At 41.9% G+C, this 16,846-nt stretch overlaps 1 protein-coding gene across 4 annotated transcripts in view; it reads right to left on the bottom strand.

Annotated features, from left to right (window-relative positions):
- RELN (reelin) overlaps positions 1–16,846 on the bottom strand; it is a 749,731-nt gene that overhangs the window by 453,201 nt on the left and 279,684 nt on the right. For all 4 annotated transcript variants that reach the window (XM_075857310.1, XM_075857311.1, XM_075857308.1 and 1 more), the window contains exons 7-8: positions 4,911–5,007; positions 1,654–1,705 (exon numbers count right to left, since the gene is read on the bottom strand). In XM_075857310.1, coding sequence (XP_075713425.1) covers positions 1,654–1,705; positions 4,911–5,007 — 149 coding nt within the window. The remainder of the gene's footprint in view (positions 1–1,653; positions 1,706–4,910; positions 5,008–16,846) is intronic.

Genomic DNA, 16,846 nt, shown 5'->3' with positions numbered 1-16,846 from the left:
TAACTACAGGGGGGCTGTATGGCACTTTCTACAAAGTGGAGGTGGGGGCACTGTCTACAAGTGGGCTGTATGGCACTATCTATGGGGGGGCTGTATGGCACAAATTACAGGGGGGCTGTATGGCACTAACTACAGGGGGGCTGTATGGCAGAGTCTACAGTGAGGCTGTTTGGCAGAATCTACATGGGGTCACTATGACACAATCTACAGGGGGGACTGTATGGCACAATCTACAGGGGGGGGCACTATCTACAGGAGGGCGCTATCTACAAGCGGAGCTGTGTGTGGCACCAAGGGGAGATGGGCCCAGTCAAAAGTTCGCTATGGGGCCCAGTCTTTCCTAGATACACCCCTGCCTCAATGCCATTCATCAGTAAATAAACATCTAGCTGTTTTTTTAAATGTTGACATAGTATTTGCCATTACTACCTCTTGGGGTAATGCATTCCAAAGTTTGACTACTCTAACGGTAAAGAACCCTTTCCTATATTGATGTCTGAAACGTCTTTCTTCCGCACGCAATGAATGTCTACTGTGTTGGGTGTCTACTTTTTTTTTAAAATAAATGTGAATGGGGGTTTAGTATGAATTTTTAATTTTAAAATTCAGGTTTTACTTGTACATGTCAAAAGAGTTAAAATTGTCCTTTTTTACTAGAAGTGCAAAATGTCTAAAAAACCTTGACCTAATGTTTGAAACAAATTTTCCTATGATTTTGCATACAAGGATACTGACTGGGTGACTGACTCATGCTGTTTTATTTATATACAGTAGTATTCTATTTTGTACCAAAGATGGCTGGACCATAATACAAATCTAGCACTTTTACCTTTTGTTTCACCTCTATTTCCTCATAGTTTGTAAGCTCTTGCGAGCAGGGTTCTAACGCCACTTGTTTGGATTGTTAATTAGTTTGTTACTCTGTGATGTAAGATAATGTTTGTACATGTATCCCCTGAATTCTAAAGTGCTGCGGAGTGTTATTTATTATTATCATTATCATGATGATCATTATCATCATCATTATTATTATCAGATAGTATTACAATGACAGATAACATATCTATTATATATCTAAAGGCAATACTGTAGGTAATGGAGTCCGCTCAGCTCAACTTCCCTCCTCCCCATCCTTGAACGTTGACTTCTGAATAAAATACAGACTGCCACATCATTCAACTATAGGTTGTTTCTGACTTTTATTTTTTATGAAACACTTGAATTTTCTGCCTGCTGTAAAGTGCCTGCTGTAAAGCAAATATCTGGACCTGCTATTGCATATAATATAATCTACCGAGAACAGCAGGGACCGCGCATGCGCGTGCTGGCTGTACAACAGAACAGCCCATACACGGCACGTCACTAGTGACGTGTCGTATATCAAGAAGAAAATTGATTATTAACACAGCGGCCAGAGATTAACATCACCCGTCATGTACTCATAGCAGCATGTGGAAACGGGGCGAATTTGGAAACTGTAAGTACATTACAAATGTATTTACATGCACAAGTTAAAAGCATTAACACATACACGTTACATGTGTTAACTTGGAAAACCCCTTTAAGATATGAACACATCATCTGTCGGGTAATCAATCAGTCACATACGGACCTGTCACAGTGTAAATTAACAGACAGATCACATAGACTTACCAATAGAAAACTGCAACACTGATGATGTCGTTGTATTAAGGCTAGTTGTTACCTAAAAAATAAATAAAAAAATTAAATATCCTGTATGTATTTTAATATTAGTTCATCTAGAATCTACATGCAATATTGATTAGAAAATTAAAAGGGCTATTATATATATATATATATATATATATATATATATACACATGCATATTTGTATATTAACCAATTACACCAAACAGGTGATAATGATCATCATTTTAAGGCCGGTAAAAACTGATCCATTGACTTCTGTGGGAGCCGTGGGGCAAAAAAACGGCCAAAAATAGGACATGTACTATTTTTTGATGGACAGTTTTCACGGGCCGTTAAAAAAACAGCCATGTGAATACACCCATAGTACTCTATTGTTCTGAAAACTGCCGTTTTTCACTGTCATGTGAATGTAGCCTAAAAAGAGTTATACAATTTTCCAATATCTTTTCTATATCAATTGCTCACAATTTTCAAGATCTATTCTTGCAGTTATTCAATAGGAACTTTCATAGTTTACATCTAAAGGATAACAATCCGTCCTGATCATGTGATCGACACACAGCCACTTGTTTTAGCTTTCTTATAGCAACTTTACAAAGGATTTCCCCTCTCCTTTAAAACAGGTGAGAGGTAGAAGTCTGTGTAAAATTGTTTAGGCACTGGGCAGACTGAGGAGCAGGAGGGAGGCGAGCATGGGGAACGGGAGTGCAAGCAGCCAGTGAGCTGGGCTGCAGCTGAGGAGTTGACGAGAGCCTGACAGCCAGCTCATTTACATAATAGTGGTCTGGTTGAGGGCTGGCTAAAGTTGTAAAATTAAATGCAAACATGTTCTGTAAAAGAACAAAAAACCTCTTTGAAATAATTCTGCGTACACCTCTGTCAGTAAGATCCCGCTAGTAGATTTAAGTAACTAACTGTAAATAGACACGAAATCAGGCAATACTTCACATCTAGTAGTTACAAGAACATGCAGATGTCTCATTATCAACCACAAGTACCTACCCAAGGACATCCTATTCACTAATAGCATGATCCTATGAGTTTCACCAGTGGTGCATGAGTTTATTTTCTCTTTCCCCTATTTTTCTCTTAAAAAGTAAAAGCATTGGTGACATTAGGGTATGTTCACAAGTAAAAATGGCTGGAAATTACAGCTGTTTTCAGAGAAAACAACCTCTGATTTTGAGCCGTTTTTGAAGCTGAAAACTCTTCTGAGGCGTTTTTTTCTAGACGTTTTTGGAGCTGTTTTTCCATAGACACAATGAAAACCAGCTCCAAAAACGGCTCAAGAAGTGACATGCTCCTTCTTTTTACGGGGCGTTTTTTACACGCCATTTTTTTAAAGCAGTGTCATAAATAAAAAGCTCCGTCTGAACATAACTCCGTTTTTTCCCATTGATTTCAATGGGCAAGTGTTTGTAGGCGTTTAGCTACCGTTTTTTTCAGGCGTATCTAGATGCGTTTACAACCCGAAATACGCCTGAAAACTCTGCGTGTGAACATACCCATATACTGAGATTTACCAATTTTACAATTATGTTCCCTCATACCCCGCCAGATTATCATCTGAACATCATCTAATACACAAAGAAAAAGTGGGCCATGTATGGTCTGACTTTCTAACATTCCCTTAGAAAACCTTTCTTTATTTATCTCTTAGGGTATGTTCACACGCTGAGCCAAAAACATCTGAAAATACGGAGCTGTTTTCAAGGGAAACAGCACCTGATTTTCAGACGTTTTTTGAGCAACTCACGTTTTTCGCTGCGTTTTTCGCGCCGTTTTCGCTGCGTTTTTTCGGCCGTTTTTGGAGCTGTTTTCAATACAGTCTATGAGAAAACGGCTCCAAAAACGTCCCAAGAAGTGTCCTGCACTTCTTTTGACGAGGCTGTCTTTTGACAGCTGTCAAACGACGACGCGTAAATTACAGGTCGTCGGCACAGTACGTCGGCAAACCCATTCAAATGAATGGGCAGATGTTTGCCGACGTATTGGAGCCGTATTTTCAGGCATAAGGGTATGTTCAAACGAGGGTGTCCGTAACGGCTGAAATTTCAGCCTGAAAACATCCCCGTAATTTCAGCCGTAACGGCATGTGCAGGCGCTTGAACGCCCGTTTCCATTACGGACGTAATTGGCGCTGCTATTCATTTGAGTCAATGAATAACGGTTCCAATTACGACCAAAGAAGTGACAGGTCACTTCTTTGACGCGGGCGTCTATTTACGCGCCGTCATTTGACAGCGGCGCGTAAATTACGCCTCGTGTGAACAGACAAACGTCTGCCCATTGCTTTCAATGGGCAGATGTTTGTCAGCGCTATTGAGGCGCTATTTTCGGACGTAATTCGGGGCAAAAACGCCCGAATTACGTCCGTAATTAGTGCGTGTGAACATACCCTAAATCGAGGCATAATACGCCTTGTTTACGCCTGAAAATAGGTCGTGTGAACCCAGCCTTAGGCTGGATTCACATACAGCGTTTTGCTGCGTTTTTCGTGGCGTTTTTAAATGGCTTTTTTGCTGTGCTTTTTTAATGCATTTTTTTAGTGCAGCCAGATGCTAAATTAAGGCCTTAAATAAAACATCAAATCACTACACACAACTGCGTTTTGGTTTGTGGCGTTATTGAGGCAATTTTGTAGTAAGTGGTGTTTTTTCCAAACGCAGCATGCTCTGGGCATATAATTTTTTTAGGCCTTTTTCCCATAGGCTTCACTATAGGATTTCATAAACGCAAGAAAAAAAGCATGTACAAAAACATACAACGAATGACATAGGTGACAAAAAAACGCCACTAAAAACGCCTTCAAAAAACCGCATTATACATTTTTGTGTTTTTAGGCCAGGATCACACACACACCGTTTTGATGCAGTTTTTGGCTCTGTTTTTTGAGCCAAAGTCAGAAGTGGATAAGAAAGGTATAAAGAAAAGACTGATGCATTTTCTTTCTTTTGTGTCCACTCCTGTGTTTGGCTAAAAAAAACTGAGCCAAAAAATGCACTAAAAACAGCATCAAAACTGTGTGTGTGATCCTCTCGTTAGAAGCGTTTTTTGATGCCGTTTAAACCACCTATAAATTTCTGTGTGTGTGAAGGAGGCCTTACCAAAATACAGAAAAATGCCTGCTTCCAACTTTAAAATGATAATGAAAATGTATTGAAATTGAAGGAAAATATAGTCAAGTGTAAACAAAACTGTTCAAATAATTTGACTCCTAAATTAAAATATTAACTTACGATTTCTCTTGGACCATATGGATCACAAAATGTTACAGCGCTCCCATGCATAATTACACCACACAGCTCTCCGACTTCACAGTTTTTGCATGGTGCCCTACATGATAAAATAAAATAAAGAATATATATTATTTAATTGGTGAACATTTTTCCCATTGCTAGAATGAAAACTTCAACAAAATGTATAAAACATTGCTTTTTGTTTGGAAATTTGAAAAAGCTTCTGCATGCTACCCTCCCCATGTCTCTAGGGTAACGGCATGGTAACATTTTAAAATCAACTATGGTGTTTGTCTCTTTAGCATTCTTTCAGCTCTCAAATATTACTTTTATATCATTCTACCATTTTTCTATGTACAACCCTTTCTTATCCAAGGTATGTTGAAATATTAACAATTCACTCCAATTATGATCAACGGGTGACTGACTTAAAAAACTAGCAATCTGTCATCACTTTTCCAATGAGCTTAGATCAGTTGCAGAACAAAAAAACATGCACCACTATTTACTGATTATTAGTTGTATTAAACATTCTGCCTGTCTGTAGGTCTTCATTATTGCTAATTGTGACACTAAAGTACATCAAAATCAAACAAGATCAACCTGGGTCATTGATTCAACGTAATTTATTGTGCTATATTGGGAACTTATTTGATATGCCTGTACTTAAAAGGATCATTATAAAATATTAGGTCATTTTTATCCTCTAGGATAAGGCACAAGGCAAAGGCCTCTTAATAAATTTGTCACACCTGCAGCTGTCCATGCGCCACTCAATGAAATCTACGCCAGTCAGATTTCCACGATAATTTGCCCCAGTTTTTGCCATAAATTGTAGTAAAGGCAACTGGCCGTGGCATCCACAGAACACACACAGCTTTGATCCATGTTGATCCATTTTTTGAGCCAAACACCGGAGTGGTGCCCTTTTCATTAAGCTCCGCCCACCTTTTAAACAAGTGCAGAGAGTAGCGAAAACAGCCAAAAAGTCGCAACTTTTTGCCCATTTCTTTGCTGGTGTAGAAATGTTCTTACATTCCCCCCTATGTCTTTGCAGGGGATTTACAGCTCAGTATCATAAAAACAGAACTCCCTACCCTATAAAGATATATTAAAAATAAATCAACACAGAAAGCTGTACCTAAGAACAACACAGTGTTAAAAGGTGGAAATGGACTTTAAGGAAAATTATGGCTTTTATTATTTGGTTCCTATGATTGAAGACTATGGCTAATTTTATGTAACAGCATTAATTCTTCTAGGTACACTTGCGCACAGTTTTTGAAATAACTCGACATGGAGGTTGTACCAAACATCAAGGACGACTAAGCACAGATCTTCTGTGGATGTACACTTCCTCAAGTCCTTCTCTCTCTTTATGTAATCCCAGACAGACTGATGTTGAGACCAGGGCTCTGTGGGGGCCATATCATCACTTCCAGGACTCCTTGTTCTTCTTTACGCTGAAGATAGTTTATGATGGATAAGTATCTGCCTGTATGTCTCAGCATTAATCCTGATCAAATCCCCAACTGAATTTGCTGAAATGCAGCTGCAAACCTGCACGGAACCTCCACCATGCTTCACTGTTGCCTGCAGACACTCATCATTGTGCTATTCTCCAGCCCTGTGTCCCATTGGTTTCTGCCAGTTCAGAACTGATGGCACTGCTGGGCATCTTCTGATTTTGAAGGGAAGTAAGCATTTGTCTTTGATCTACTGCAGTTTCCTTGGACAACCCCTCCGTCTACGGTCCTAGATGTTGCCCGTTTCTTTGTTGTTCAAAATAGCTTGAACAGCACACCTTGAAATCCAAGTCTGCTTTGAAATCTTTGCCTGGGAGAGAATTTGCTGATGCAGTATAAATACCTTGTGTCTTGTTGCTGTGCTCAGACTTGCCATGGTGGACCTGTGACATGAAACGGTCTTCCCCAATCTCACCTTTGTATCAGAGTTTGTCTGTTCCTCACCCAGTTTTACGCCTCCACACAGCTGTTTCTGTTACAGTTAATGACCGTTTTTTAACCTACCTACCTACATATGAAAATGATGGTCATTATCACCTGTTTGGTATAATTGGTTAATTTATAAATATCTATATCTATACACATATATATATACACACATAGATATATATATACATATAGATATATATATAGATATATAGATATACACATCTATATATATAGATGGGTGGGTGCACGACCAAAGTCCCTTCTGGATAGAAAATATTCAAAAAATAGGCAGCACTCCAAACGTGGATGAAAATAAAGAGCTACTTTTGCCCTGGTGTGACGTATCGGCTCTACACACTAGAGCCTTTCTCAAGTTGGAGAAAGGCTCTAGTGTGTGGAGCCGAAAAGTCGCTCCAGGGTGAATAAAGTAGCTCTTTATTTTCATCTACGTTTGGAGTGCTGCCTATTTTTTTAAATATATTATCTATCTATCTATCTATCTATCTATCTATCTATCTATCTATCTGTTAGGGATCTGCCAGGTACTTCATCTAGGTATACTCCTGGGATTAATCAATCCACACCTGAGGCCAGACCTGTTCGACTGACACCATCTCCCACCAACCAGGGTGGCAGGCTCAGGAGTGGGAGAGCCTATCGCGGCCTGGTCTGTCAGAGTTAGCTCCGCCCCCTGTCCTTTATTACCTGCCCTGTTCTCTCCCTCAGTGCTTGTAATTCTTTTGGATTCGTGGCCCCACTGCTGCTTGCTCCAGCCTGCTTCTGCCGTGCTTCTGCCTTGCTGCAGTTCTGCTTGACCTGCTTTGCTTTGCCCCTGGCTTGCTTCTGTCTCCGGGCCCGCTCGGGTGTACTCACTTCGTCCTGGTCCTGACTGTCAATTCGATTGGGTCTCATTCCTTCCCCTTGCTGAATTTTCCCTGAATAACCGGGTCAGTAACTCGTCAGGGGTCTCCCCGTTTATCTGTAATTTCGGGTTTAACCCAAGGTTCTCCTCCGTCTCCCCTGGTTGTTCCAATAATCCTGAGGTAGAGGATGTTCATCGGGAACTGTGCACTGTCTGGGCCCAGGTTCAGAAGAACCTAGAGGCGTCCCAGAGCGCACAAAAGATTCAGGCGGATAGTAGACGTTCTGCTAACCCCCGGTTTGTCGTCTGGGATTTGGTCTGGTTGTCGTCCAGGAACTTGCGCCTTAAGGTCCCGTCCAGGAAGTTTGCTCCCCGATTTATTGGACCTTATAAGATCATTGAAGTCCTCAACCCTGTATCCTTCCGTCTGGAGCTCCCCCCATCCTTTCGCATACATGACGTCTTCCATGCCTCCCTCCTTAAACGCTGCTCCCCGTCCTGGTCCCCCTCGAGGATACCTCCTGTTCCCGTTCTCACCCCTGAGGGGGTGGAATTCGAGGTGGCCAAGATTATGGACAGTAGGATGGTCCAGGGCTCCCTCCAGTACCTGGTCCATTGGAGAGGATACGGGCCGGAGGAGAGGACTTGGGTACCTGCCCGTGATGTTCACGCTGGGGTATTGATCAGGAGGTTCCACCTTCTCTTCCCCACTAAACCGGGTCCCCTTAGTAAGGGTCCGGTGGCCCCTCATAAAAGGGGGAGTACTGTTAGGGATCTGCCAGGTACTTCATCTAGGTATACTCCTGGGATTAATCAATCCACACCTGAGGCCAGACCTGTTCGACTGACACCATCTCCCACCAACCAGGGTGGCAGGCTCAGGAGTGGGAGAGCCTATCGCGGCCTGGTCTGTCGGAGTTAGCTCCGCCCCCTGTCCTTTATTACCTGCCCTGTTCTCTCCCTCAGTGCTTGTAATTCTTTTGGATTCCTGGCCCCACTGCTGCTTGCTCCAGCCTGCTTCTGCCGTGCTTCTGCCTTGCTGCAGTTCTGCTTGACCTCCTTTGCTTTGCCCCTGGCTTGCTTCTGTCTCCGGGCCCGCTCGGGTGTACTCACTTCGTCCTGGTCCTGACTGTTCGTTCGCCGCTCCGTTTCCTCGTGGCGTTCCGTGGCTACTGCCCCTTCCCTTGCGTGTTCCCTGTTTGTTTTCCTGTGCACTTAGACAGCGTAGGGACCGCCGCCCAGTTGTACCTCGTCGCCTAGGGCGGGTCGTTGCAAGTAGGCAGGGACAGGGCGGTGGGTAGATTAGGGCTCACTTTCCCTTCACCTCCTTCCTGCCATTACACTATCTATCTATCTATCTATCTACACACAGTACAATGCAAAAGTTTAGATGATAGATAGATAGATAGATAGATAGATAGATAGATAGATAGATAGATAGATAGATAGATAGGATAGATAGGATAGATAGGATAGATAGATAAAAGCAGTAAATAGGCAGCACTCAGAAAAGGCTTATAGTGAAAGAAGAGGGTGCTTTATTGAACCCAAAAGTGCAACGTTTCGGCTCACACAACCGGAGGAGAAAGGCTCATGTTGTGTGAGCCGAAACGTGGCACTTTTATGGTCAATAAAGCCCCCTCTTTTTTCTCTATAAGCCTTTGTGAGTGCTGCCTATTTACTGCTTTTTGTCTAGAGGGACCGTGGTCAGTTCCCTTAGGGTATGTTCACATGACAGCGCAAAATACCTGCACTTCTTTTGATGAGCCGTCTTTTTTACGCGCCGTCTTTTGACAGCGACGTGTAAAATGACAGGTCGTCGCCACAGTACATTGTAAAACCCATTGAAAGTAATGGTGGGCAGATGTTTGTCGGCGTAATGGAGCTGTTTTCTCAGACGTAATTCGTGGCGTAAAACGCCCGAATTACGTCTGAAACTTGGTCGTGTGAACATACCCTAGGGCTTGAACCCCCTTTCACTTAAGCCTGTGCTGCTGGATTCTATTTTTGTAGATAGACAGACAGATAGATGGATAATGTCTATAATGATATACAGTGAAGGAAATAAGTATTTGATCCCTTGCTGATTTTGTAAGTTTGCCCACTGTCAAAGACATGAACAGTCTAGAATTTTTAGGCTAGGTTAATTTTACCAGTGAGAGATAGATTATATATAAAAAAAACAAAACAGAAAATCACCTTGTCAAAATTATATATATTTATTTGCATTGTGCACAGAGAAATAAGTATTTGATCCCCTACCAACCATTAAGAATTCAGCCTCCTCCAAACCAGTTACACGCTCCAAATCAACTTGGTGCCTGCATTAAAGACAGCTTTCTTAAATGGTCACCTGTATAAAAGACTCTAACCTCTAAAAAATGGGCAAGACAAAAGAGCTTTCTAAGGATGTCAGGGACAAGATCATAGACCTGCACAAGGCTGGAATGGGATACAAAACCATAAGTAAGATGCTGGGTGAGAAGGAGACAACTGTTGGTGCAATAGTAAGAAAATGGAATACATACAAAATGACTGTCAATCGACATCGATCTGGGGCTCCATGCAAAATCTCACTTCGTGGGGTATCCTTGATCCTGAGAGCTCAGTCGAAAACTACACGGGGGGAACTTGTTAATGATCTCAAGGCAGCTGGGACCACAGTCACCAAGAAAACCATTGGTAACACATTACGCCGTAATGGATTAAAATGCTGCAGTGCCCGCAAGGTCCCCCTGCTCAAGAAGGCACATGTACAGGCCCGTCTGAAGTTTGCAAATGAACATCTGGATGATTCTGAGAGTGATTGGGAGAAGGTGCTGTGGTCAGATGAGACTAAAATTGAGCTCTTTGGCATTAACTCAACTCGCCGTGTTTGGAGGAAGAGAAATGCTGCCTATGACCCAAAGAACACCGTGCCCACTGTCAAGCATGGAGGTGGAAACATTATCTTTTGGGGGTGTTTCTCTTCTAAGGGCACAGGACTACTTCACCGCATCAATGGGAGAATGGATGGAGCCATGTACCGTCAAATCCTGAGTGACAACCTCCTTCCCTTCACCAGGACATTAAAAATGGCTCGTGGCTGGGTCTTCCAGCACGACAATGACCCGAAACATACAGCCAAGGCAACAAAGGAGTGGCTCAAAAAGAAGCACATTAAGGTCATGGAGTGGCCTAGCCAGTCTCCAGACCTTAATCCCATCGAAAACTTATGGAGGGAGCTGAAGATCCGAGTTGCCAAGCGACAGCCTCGAAATCTTAATGATTTACAGATGATCTGCAAAGAGGAGTGGGCCAAAATTCCATCTAACATGTGTGCAAACCTCATCATCAACTACAAAAACGTCTGACTGCTGTGCTTGCCAACAAGGGTTTTGCCACCAAGTATTAGGTCTTGTTTGCCAAAGGGATCAAATACTTATTTCTCTGTGCACAATGCAAATAAATATATATAATTTTGACAATGTGAGTTTCTGTTTTTTTTTAAATATAATCTATCTCTCACTGGTAAAATTAACCTAGCCTAAAAATTCTAGACTGTTCATGTCTTTGACAGTGGGCAAACTTACAAAATCAGCAAGGGATCAAATACTTATTTCCTTCACTGTATATAGATGGATAATGTATATATATATATTGAAGAAAGTCCCACAGCACTCCGTGTTAGTGAAACAAATGGTAGTTTATTAAGCCAGCACAAGCTGCAATGTTTCCGTTCTATAGCAGGACGGAAACGTTGCAGCTTGTGCTGGCTTAATAAACCACCATTTTTTTCACTAACACGAAGTGCTGTGGGTCTCTCTTCAATATTGATCTATATCGCCCGGATTGGGATTACCTGCTTGCACCTGAGACCATCTTGGAATTGCATTGTGAGTGCTGCTGCTTTTCCATTATATATATATATTATATATATATATATATATATATATATATATATATATATATATATTTATTTATTTATTTACTATGGCTAATTTTAATATACACCAATCAACCATAACATTAAGACCACTGACAAACTGAATAATATTGATTATCTTGATACAATGAAACCTGTAAAAGGGTGGGATATATTAGACAGCAAGTGAACAGTCCGTTATTGCAATTGTAAGGATTTGAGCAAATTTGACAAGAGCCAAATTGTGATTGGGGTGGTCTTGTTATGCAGTGGTTAATACCTACCAAAAGTGGTTCAAAAGGAAGGACAACCGGTGAACCAGCAACAGGTTCATAGGCGCCCAAGGCTCATTGATTTTTGAGGGTAGTGAAGGCTAGCCCATCTCATCTGATACTACAAGAGATCTACCGTAGCATAAATTGCTGAAAAGGTAATGCTGGCTATGATAGAAAGTAGTCAGAAAACAAAGTGCATGACAGCTTGCTGCACTTGGGGCTACGTAACGTCAGAATAATCCGAGTGCCCATGCCAACCCCTGTCCACCACTGAAAGCATTGACAATGGGCATGTGAGCATCAGAACTGGACCATTGAGCAATGGAATAAGGTGGCCTGGTCTAATGAACCTCGTTTTCTTTTACATCATGTGGACAGTCGTGTGCGTGTCCGTCGCTTACCTGGGAAAGAGAAGGCACCAGGAAAGCACTATGGGTAGAAGCCAAGCCACAAGAGGCAGTGTGATTCTCTGGGTAATGTTCTGCTGGGAAACCTTGGGTCCTGGCTTTCATGTGGATGTTACATTGACACCTATTACTTACCTAAACTTTGCTGTAGATCAAGTACACCCCTTAATAGTAACGGTATTCCCTAAAAGTAGTGCTCTCTTTCATAAGGGCAATGTGCCCCTCCACACTGCAGGGCGCATTATTGTTTGAGGATCATGACAGAGTTAAAGGTGTAAACTTGGCCTCCAAATTCCCTAGCTCTCAATCCGATCAAGCATCTGGGGATGTGCTGGAAAAACAAGTCCGATCAATGGCTGTCCCACCTCTCAGCTTTCACGATCTGAGGGTATGTTCACACGCACTAATTACGGATGTAATTCGGGCGTTTTTGCCCCGAATTACGTCCGAAAATAGCGCCTCAATAGCGCTGACAAACATCTGCCCATTGAAAGCAATGGGCAGATGTTTGTCTGTTCACACGAGGCGGAATTTACGCGCCGCTGTCAAATGACGGCGCGTAAATAGACGCCCGCATCAAAGAAGTGACCTGTCACTTCTTTGGCCGTAATTGGAGCCGTTATTCATTGACTCCAATGAATAGCAGCGTCACGTTACGGACGCCCTCGTGTGAACATACCCTAAAGGATCTGCTGCTAACATAACGGCCGTCGCTCCTGCTCATCACTGCCGTATATTTACTCCCTGGCTCCTGGTCGATGATGCATCTGTTTTCCCATCAGGTCTGCTCGCGCCAAATATATATATAAAAGGACACCATATCAGTCTTGTTTATACCACTGAGGAAGATAGGTTTCTCCTGGCGATACGTGTGGGGCTGGTCTTTGTTTTTAAGTGTGCGCCCCTCGACCTGGCTTGTATCTATTGTCTTATTCTTACGATGTTTTAGGTTTGTGGCTTTTTGCGTTGTATATCACATTTCTTCATGATCTTATCCTATTTTAGGAATTACCACATGCGTTGAAGTGGGATCCTTATTAGGGCCATTCATGTGTCCAGCAGGTTTGATTTAGTTTGGGGCTCTTCCACACTTCATGGTGTATCTTATTATGGATCTGTAAAGGATCTGCCAGACACAACTTCTGTGTCGACGCCCATAGGTAATCAGTCTGCACCTGCTTCTATGACTGTGAGACTGACTCCATCTTCCACCACCCAAGTCTCATGGAGTCTATGCCTTGCCAGATCATAGCTGTTTTGGCGACTAGAGAAGGAACTACACTATATTAGGCAGATGGTTTTAATGATATGGCTGAATGGTGTGTGTATATATATATATATATATATATATATATATATATATATATATATCGCTTTAGGCAGTTGTGGAGGTTTTAGGCAGTTGTGGAAACATGTTGCAAAGTGAGAACCCTTTCAAAAATAAAAGTGTTCATATTTTTTTTATCAATCAACAAAATACAAAGTGAACGAACGGAAGAGAAATCAAAATCAAATACATTTTCGGTGTGATCATCCTTTGCCTTCAAAACAGCATCAATTCTGCCAGGTACACTTGCACACAGTTTTTGAAGGAACTTGGAAGGGAGATTGTTGCGAACATCGTGGAAAGCTAACCACAGATCTTCTGATCACTGTTTATATGGGGAAATTCTAGACATAAACTTAGGTTGTCCACGCTCCAAAGGCCTAAGGCACTGGCAGGGATGGCTCTACCAGATTTATTTTTATATTATTTAGCGGGTCAGCTGAAAACCTTAAGTTTCTGGATGCCTGAAAAGGATCTTCCCAACTCAGAGCACCATTTGGCTCATGTACTTGGAAGTCAATGTTTGCTCGGCTCCCTTGAAGTAAATTCTCTCCCAGCCCATATTAAACCCTTGCCCTTACACAAGCTGGCTGGTGTGGTTTGGACACAAGCGAAAAAGCAGCTGGGTTACAATGATATTGTGTCTGAAATGCCTTTATGGAACAATGCTTCGTACTTTCCTTTAATGCCACCACGGATATCTCCAGCTATTGGAACCATAGGGTACCTATATGAGGATAATGTCCTAATTTCATTCACTCAGTTGCAAACTAAGTATGACATACCTCGCACCCATTTTCATAGGTATCTGCAGATTCGTCATATTTTACATACCCAATTCCATCACTTGAGAAATAACTTAACAATCTCTTCCTTCCCACTTATAGGGATTCTTAACTCCCAGGGTCCACGAGGCCTGATATCCACTCTCTATACCCATTTGTTATCCATCACGGTGAATTCCACACCACTTGCTATAGAGAGTAGATGGAAATGGTGGATTCCTACAATTCAGACAGATGATTGGAATGATATTTTGGAATCCCATCTTCATGTTTCCCCATCCGCAAATAATAAAATGATCCAGTTATGTATAATACACCAGGCATATTTGAACCCGGTTAGGATATTCAAAATGGGACGATTGCCTTCTTCAGACTGTCTGAGATGCCATGTCCCTGAGGCAGATTTTTGGCATATGATATGGTCATGTACCATCATTAGGGACTTTTGGAATGATATACTATCCCTGTTATCGTCCTTATTACATGTAGGTATTCCTTTATGTCCTAAGATATGTTTATTTGGTATACTGGATGGGGAGACATGGAATCACCATACTAGAATTTTTTTGAGAGAGACTCTGTTTCTACCACGAAAAACTATACCACAGCATTGGATGAATGATCGACTTCCATCCATCGGTCATTGGAAGGGATTGGTAAATTCTGTAATACCTTTCGAGAAGGTAGTATTTCTGAATCGTGGTTGTAGTACTAAGTTTTCTAAAGTTTGGGATATTTTGAACAACTCCCTTTTGACAGTCAGCCACTCTGCTGTTTCACCAGATACGATGAGATAGTAACATAAGTGACCCGCATTTTTGTTATGTATCTCCTTGAACTTGCTGTGCCTGATTTATTAGATGCTCGTGGGTGACACAGGTCCTAGGCTGTTTTGTTTTCTTTTATTTCTGTTCTTGTTTTTTGTCTTAGAATAGTCATACATACGTTAAAGTAAACCAGTCTAAGCGCCATTTTTTATGGCATATTATATTCCTGGAATGTTCTGTATGTTCTCATTACTTGACTTGCTGTATGTAAATTTCCTTGATCCAATGTGATGTATTTTACAATCAGAGTTGTGTGACTGATTTTATACTTGTTACTGCAACAGTTCTTAACCCCTTCCCTCTTTAGCCACTTTTGACCTTCCTGACTGAGCCTCATTTTTCAAATCTGACATGTGTCACTTTATGTGGTAATAACTCCGTAATGCTTTCACCTATCCAGGCGATTCTGAGACTGTTTTCTCGTGACACATTGGACTTTAAGTTACTGGCAAAATTTGCTCGATATGTTCAGTATTTAATTGTGAAAAACACCAAAATTTAGCGAAAAATTGCAAAAATTAGCATTTTTCTCAATTTAAATGTATCTGCTTGTAAGACAGGCAGTTATACCACACAAAATTGTTGCTAATTAACATCCCCCATATGTGTACTTTAGATTGACATCGTTTTTTGAACATCCTTTTATTTTTCTATGACGTTACAAGGTGTAATGGCAGGGGGTAGGGAGACGGACAAGTGAGCCCTAATCTACCCGCCACTCTGTCCCTGCCTACTTGCAACAACCCGCCCTAGGCGACGGGGTACAACTGGGCGGCGTTCCCTGCGCTCAGTAAGTGCACGACAAACACGACAAACATACAAAGGAACACAAGCAAGGAAAAGGGGCCGTTGCCCACGGCAACACCGTGAGCAACCAGAGTGGTGAACGAGCCGAGTCAAGCCAGGAGTGTGCGAGGTACAAAACGAAAAGCAGAAGAGTTGTCGGTAAGCCAGGGTCTGTATGCAGCAGGATCAAAAATAGCAGGAGCTGTAGCTGGGCCAGGAAACCACAAGGAAAGAATCACAAGCACCGAGGGACAGGAAGTGCAGGCTTAAATAGACCGAGGGCGGGAGCTAGCTGAGTCTGGCCAGGTTACGATAGGCTCTCCCACTCCTAAGCCTGCCAGCCTGAATGGTGGAAGCAGGAGTCAGTCTCAGGGATGTATTCTCAGGTGCTGACTGATTAGTTCTGGGAGTTAACCCCGAAGCTGTGCCTGGCAGATCCTTTACACAAGGCTTAGAACTTTAGCAGCAATTTCTCAAATTTTCAAGAAAATTTCAAAAGGACATTTTTACAGGGGCCAGTTCAGTTGTGAAGTGGCTTTGAGGGCCTTATATATTAGAAACCCCCAAAAAGTCACCCGATTTTAAAAACTTCACCCCTCAAAGTATTCAAAACAGCATTTAGAAAATGTCTTAACCCTTTACACATGTCACAGGAATTAAAGCAAAGTAGAGGTGAAATTTACAAATTTCATATTTTTTTGCAGAAATACATTTTTAGTACAATTTTTTTTATAACACAGAAGGTTTTACCAGAGAAATGCAACTCAATATTTGTTGCCCAGTTTCTGCAGTTTTAGAAAATATCCCA

The sequence above is a fragment of the Rhinoderma darwinii genome, chromosome 3 (assembly GCF_050947455.1).
Source record: "Rhinoderma darwinii isolate aRhiDar2 chromosome 3, aRhiDar2.hap1, whole genome shotgun sequence".
Taxonomy (NCBI): Eukaryota; Metazoa; Chordata; class Amphibia; order Anura; family Rhinodermatidae; genus Rhinoderma; species Rhinoderma darwinii.
This window is presented reverse-complemented; position numbering and strand designations above follow the sequence as displayed.